Source organism: Rhododendron vialii, chromosome 6a (genome assembly GCF_030253575.1).
Source record: "Rhododendron vialii isolate Sample 1 chromosome 6a, ASM3025357v1".
Lineage (NCBI taxonomy): Eukaryota > Viridiplantae > Streptophyta > Magnoliopsida > Ericales > Ericaceae > Rhododendron > Rhododendron vialii.
Window position 1 is genome coordinate 6,040,449 of NC_080562.1, and position 6,318 is coordinate 6,046,766.

The window sequence follows — 6,318 nt, forward strand, 5'->3', positions numbered from 1 at the left end:
CCGTAAAACAACTACTTATACTCCGTTAACCGAACGATAACTGGTAAAACATCCCTCCTATTATTCTCTTTTTGTTAGGAACCAAATAACCAACTGGGATCGCACAACCAAAAATCCAGGTGGTACATTTCGTTAGCAGCCGCCGTATCTATCATTTTGCTGATATAAGATATCCTCAAATTAAGAGCTATTCACTTCTGTTGTTTGCCTATATCCAAAATTTCATTATTTCACCAGCTCAAGATACAACTGACATTAATTATATCTAACAGGCAGAAGAACCACAAAATCCAACCATAAAGGAAGACACCAAAACCAAAAAAAAAAAAAGAACTAGAGATGTTAACCTTCTGGATTTGAATGCGTCAGGAGCATCAATCTAATTTTCTGGATTCAAAATGGTGTCATAGAGTGATGCATTTGGCACTTAAGTACACATGGTATGTTCAACTGCAAAGCAAACTTTATGCCTTCTGTTCATAAGTTGTTTCAACAACAGGAACTCCTGGACCATATATCTGACGACAACGGTCATGGAATGATCCAACAAGTCGAGAGACTACCTCCGTAAAAAACACGGAAGCCACCTGTCAAATATAGTAAAACCGAGTCAGAATGCTTAAAACTGCTATAGTAAAACGGTAAAACCGAAACTATCGATAGAACACTCGAAGCCTTGTAGAGTGAGGCTTGGAGCCTCGGACGGTAGCTGATATCATGTTACACAAAGTAGATGAACAAATATAACTCGCAAACATTAGCTGATAGGGATTGTACATGTTACTGATGGATTGGGTGTACAAGAGAGATGTGGTAAGGGTTATTGCCAAGTACGATAAGTAACGTGGAGTCTGTTAGGGATTGTACACTCCCAGCCAAGTTGTCGTGGATCCAACCAAGTATATTGCAGCCCTAGCTAAGCTATATATTTTCGTGTAATGCAACTCCTATAACTCTCATTCTATTCTTGACTACAGTAAAACAACCGCAACAACCATATACGTAGCCCTAGATGGGTTAACCATGTAAATCTTGTGTTTCTTGCATGATTGATCTTGATTGTTGTTTATCTTTCTGCGTCCAAAACTCTGAATTCTCAAAAATCCTAGTTAGGGTTCTGCATATACCTAACAGTAAAGATTGCTTCATGGGGAGGTGGGAAAATAAAGCGGAAGGCATGGCATTTAAATCCGTCCTATTTTAAATGATTAGTCATGAACTTCATGAATATACAATGGAAAAACTACGGACTGAATACAAGAATTGCATTAGCAATTGTTGTGAAGTTGAGAGACTAGAAATATACTGCAAAATCAAAATCGAGAAAGAACCATAACCTGTCGATAGAGTGGTGATTGGAACTTGAAATCCACCAAGAAATAAAGGTTGCAAGTTCCTGGATCAGGCCCCGGGTTGAATTCCCAAATGTTTATCAAATGATCAAAAAGACCACTTTCAGTTACAGTTGTCTGGAAGATAAAACACAAGGATGTGCCCATCAGTTGCAGAACAGCAACTACATTCATACTTCCTCCATCCCATGAAGTTTGTCCAGTCCGTAAAACGAGGGCTAACAAATAATGCATTTCTTTCAAGAAAAAATTCAAACTTTTTTCATAAACTAAAAGAACTTACTGATATCTAGTAATTTGTTGCATTTTTTTTTATTTTCTTGAGAAAATATTTTATTTTAAAGTTTTCGTTTTGCAGACCGGACAAACTTTATAGGACAGAGGGAGTACCAGACTAAGAGTCAAAAAATAAATTAAGCTCCATAATATCAATACCAACAAGAAGAATAAAAAGGCCCCTTTAGACATCACATGCTGGAAAACTGAAACTTCAAGAAAATCCAAAGCACACAACAAATTGCACAAACAACCCCAAGAATCAATGTGTAGCCTTTATGATAATGTAAGGGGACCTTCATTGTAAAGCACGTGTAAGAAAATTAAAATTAAAACCTACTACCTTAATGGACTTTGGCTTGTTTAGTTCAACATGGGAAAGATAGCTTTCAACAAGAAATTTGAAACCAATCTCCAGCTCAGCATCAAATGATCCATCTGGATTGTGTCGAATTATATCTGATCGTCGGCACCAAGGAACAAAATCTTCATATAAATCAGCAGCAGCAACCACGGAAAATAATTGCTCAGGAGAATACCTGTAATCACAAGCTAGTGAAGCTACAACTTATATAACATATGAAACAGAGGAACCAAGTTGAAATCTAAATACAACCTATCAAACATGTTTACATTCCCAATGCAAGAATAAAATTGATCTTGACATCTATTTCCGGGAAGTCTGATCTCATTCTTGCGGGATCGGGAATCTGGGATAGAGAGAATCTAGAGGCCCTTAAATCTCCTTGGGTTGTTGAGTGCAACCTCTTCTGTCAAAGAATTTGTTTGAACTACATTCTAATGATTCCAAACATTCCAAAAAATGCTACCAGGGTAGATGCGGGAATATTTGATGAAGTGTACACTGGCAAGGTTTCCTACTTATTCATGTCTACAGCAGTACAGTCTCTATTCACAAAATCGATGTCTTTGGGTAAGCAGTTGGAAAGCATGCAAAGTGATTTTCAATGGTGCAGCACCAGAGACAAATTGAAGTATCATTTAGTTGATTGCACATCGATTAGACAAGGCCCAGGGGAGGAGTATATTTATTTTGAGTCAAGTCCTCCTCACAAAGTTTCTAGATAAGGGTAGCTTCTCCTAGGTAAGGTTTGGTTTGTGGAGAATTGATTCTGCAAAGGTATTTTTCATGCCTGGAAGGCCATTCAAGGCGGTTGGGATAATTGAGAAAGTACTAGTCTAGATAAAGTAGGAGGGGAGAAGGTGAAATTTAATAAAGAGATGGTGATGATAACAGTGTCTGCACTTTGGGTTGACTTTCTCAACTCTCTTTGGGATTGCTGCAAATAAGCGCGTCATTCAAACATGCACTGACTGGATTTTACCTTTACTTCATCCTACACTCTATCTGGTATACGCAAGGGAAAGTTCTCTATGAGGTGGGAGACGTCGAAATCAGGTAAATTTCAAGCAACGTTTTCAGAGGCGAAAGCACAAGGCGAGGCGCTTGACCCTCAATGGGGCGAGGCGTATGCCCCGAGGCATTGAGGCGTAAGCCTTTTGATTATCTATTTTTTTAATAATTAAATTAATAAATTAAATTAAAAATACAAAAAAAAAAAGTGCAATTCATAAAAGATAGATTAATACAAAAAGATAGCATATTAGTTAATGACTTATTATTACTTTATCAGTTAATAACTAATAACTAATTGAGAAACCCTATAACATCAAGTTGTTAACTTTTTATCTTATTAACTTATCACTTTATTAGCTATTAACAGAGCACATCAGTTCGTCACTTAGTAAAGGAAAACAGAGCATAACTATTTAAAGAAAAATAGAGCCCAACTATAGATGAAGATCAACTTCAACAAGGCAGCAAAGAGAGAGAGGGCTAGAATTAGGAAATTATCAAAATTAGATTAGGAAAATTTCTCTCCTAAGGCTTACGCCTCACCTATTAGGGCGTAAAAGGCAACTGAGGCGTACGCCCCAATGCGCCTAAGGAAATTAGGCGAATGCCTTTGTGGTTCACCGCCCAAATTTTCAAGCCCTGAGGTGTTTTGGCATTGCCTCACCACCCCAACACCCCAAGGCGAGCCCAGAAAACGCCTTTGAAAACATTGTTTTCAAATGGAATCCTTCTATCATGCCTCGAGAGATGTGTTGGCAGCTATTTCCCTCGAAAAAATTTGGAGGTCTAGCCTTCGATTGTTCGGAGATAGCATTTTTGCGTGGAATTGATTCAGTGAAAGTCTGTTTTATGCAAGGAAGGCCATTCACGGTTATAAGGACGATTTCAGATAATACTGGTCCAATTTTGACAGGAGGGGAGATGGTGAAATTCTAGAGATAGAAGGTGTTGAGAACAGTCTATGGTTGAATATCCCAACTCTATTTGGAATTGCTACGAACAAAGACCAAGAAATGGTAGATTGGGAAAATATCGTCAACAGATGGGTTGATTGGGATTTTAGCTTTACTTTACGCTCTATCTGGTATAAGCAAGGAAAAGTTCTCTATGAGATAGGAAAGGTTGAAATCAGGTAAATTTCCAGTGGAATCCTTCAATCATGCTTCAAGAGATAGTGTGGGCAGCTCGTTCCCTCAAAATGATTTGGAGGTCTAACATTTCTCCCTTCTGAGATAGCATTTTTGTATGGTTACGGCTCTTGGTGAAATATACATTTCAGAAAATGTTGATCCTCATAAAGCAACTTGATATAAACTGATGTTGCAGGTGCAACGAACAGGTAATTGACCGCCTCCTTGTCCAATATCTAGTGCCTTGTGAAATGTATGTGTTTAGGGAGAGACTGACTAACTTATGCATTGCAAGAATGGGTTTAGGGTACGCAAAACAGAAGCCAAAAATGGAAAGTCAGACCATCGTGATTATTGGGGTGAAACAAATCAAAGATCCTTTGCCCTAACCCGATGGTTTATGATCTGAACACAGAGAGCTAATTGATTATGTTGCCCTTCATTTGTTTTGATCAGTTTACTTTTACCAGTGATGTTGTGCACGATTATGGTCCTCTCCCCTTTGATGCTTACTAATGAGAGGCTGAGAGCTAACTAACTTATACAAACAAATAAAAAAACTTTCCAAACTAAGGTACATAAAATGTGATGGAGTGAATACTATAAATGCATAAACCAAGGCTACCAAACAAGAATTGAAACAATGCCCATTTATGGTACTACTATATAACACTACAAGGGAGTGTGAATTTAGTGTGCACAAAACACAGGTGCCAAATGAGAAGATGAAGGCAACAACAGAGAGAAACACAAACTGTGATTACAAACACATGTACATGGTTTTACAACTCAAAAAGGACCATGATTATGTGCTATATGAACAATCTCATCATTAAGCACAAAAGGTTTCCTTCTTCACCACGTTTTAAGAGCAATGAAATCCTGAATCACAGCATATGATGTAAATATATCAAACGGACCAAAAACCAACAAATACAAAGCAATAAGAAGGAAGACTTAGGACAGCCCCAAGGGCTAGTCGGTTGGTTGGTGTGTTTGCTTCCCACACAATAGACCGGGGTTCGATTTTTGGGGTCAGGCCGCAATAAATTTCTTGCAAATCCCCTAGTCCAGGCGTGGATGGCCTATTGGCAAAAATGAAGAATTAGAACATACATACCCTAAAATACGCCTCTCCTCATATACTTTGGACAGCACATTGCCCTCGTCCCCATCACCACACCCAAGAAAACCCCTTCTCTGAATAACGCAATTGAAATCCTCGTAAAATCCAACGTCCTTATTACCCTTCAAAACCCTAGAACCAGCAATGCTACTCAAATCTCGAATCTGAGAATAATTTCCTAACTCAGAATCGTACCCTGAATACCTCACCAATCGCCTACTTCCGTTCCTCCGCCAAATTAATTGCCGAACAGCCTTCGATGTCGAAACAAACGGCCGCATTGAAAACCCTAATCAACTGTGCCCTAAATTTGAAGTTTTTGGTGCAAAATTGGGTATGAGTATTACTGAGGGATAGGAGCTAAAGCGAGACGAAATTGAGAACCCAAGAATGAATTGTAGAATGATTATTTGAAAGAATGATCGAACCCTAGCGGATAAATAAATTCGATGAAGAACAAAAATTGGAAGAAATTCAAAACCGGAGAGGGAGAGAGAGAAGGTTTTGTGGTGATTGAAACCGAATGGGCCACCCTTCTCTGTGAGGTGGGCTTGTGGTTATCCATATTAAGGGTGACCCATTTGGTTTCAAGATCCGGACTTTTGGGCTTTTAGACTGGATTTCAAGGCCTTTTGGGCTGGACAGGGCCTTTGTCCAGGTTTTATCCCGATCCAGTTTTGAGCTACTGTAAGTTCGCTTCATATACCCTCATTAATGAGAGGAACCGTTCATTTAGTATGCCTCTGTAAGAAAGTCATTGGTGCAAAGTGCAAACCCTCAAACTTGGTCGTCCATCAACTAATACGGTATTGACTTTTCTTACACAAACGTATACGGTATTGACTTTTCTTACACAAACGTAGTTTGTTGATGTAATTGATAATGTCTTATTAACTCTTTTATTTTATATTTCACGACCGACCTTCTCTGAAAGGCCTAGGCCTATGAAGTGAATATGGCTTTGGTAACCATTGTAGACCCCAAATAGAACCATAGCAATCTAAAACTGGACCAAACTAGAGGGATTAAAACTACGTAGGAGCTAATTTATATATC

The 6,318-nt window shown here is 38.6% G+C and overlaps 1 protein-coding gene across 1 annotated transcript; it reads right to left on the bottom strand.

Moving 5' to 3' along the window:
* Window positions 1-203: 203 nt before the first annotated feature.
* On the bottom strand, window positions 204-5,790 carry LOC131331203 (uncharacterized). Its single transcript, XM_058365086.1, has 4 exons — window positions 5,257-5,790; window positions 1,972-2,167; window positions 1,338-1,469; window positions 204-587 (listed from the first exon to the last, which is right to left on the bottom strand). The coding sequence occupies exons 1-4, from the start codon at window positions 5,541-5,543 to the stop codon at window positions 465-467; spliced, it is 738 nt and encodes a 245-aa protein (XP_058221069.1). The 5' UTR covers window positions 5,544-5,790; the 3' UTR covers window positions 204-464.
* Between the last annotated feature and the right edge of the window lie 528 nt (window positions 5,791-6,318).

Coding starts and splice junctions, on each gene's coding strand:
- LOC131331203 (XM_058365086.1), bottom strand. CDS start 5,543: ATGCGGCCGTTTGTTTCGACATCGAAGGCTGTTCGGCAATTAATTTGG. Junction 1,470..1,971: donor ACAAGCCAAAGTCCATTAAG/GTAGTAGGTTTT, acceptor TTTATCTTCCAG/ACAACTGTAACTGAAAGTGG. Junction 588..1,337: donor AATCACCACTCTATCGACAG/GTTATGGTTCTT, acceptor TATATTTGACAG/GTGGCTTCCGTGTTTTTTAC.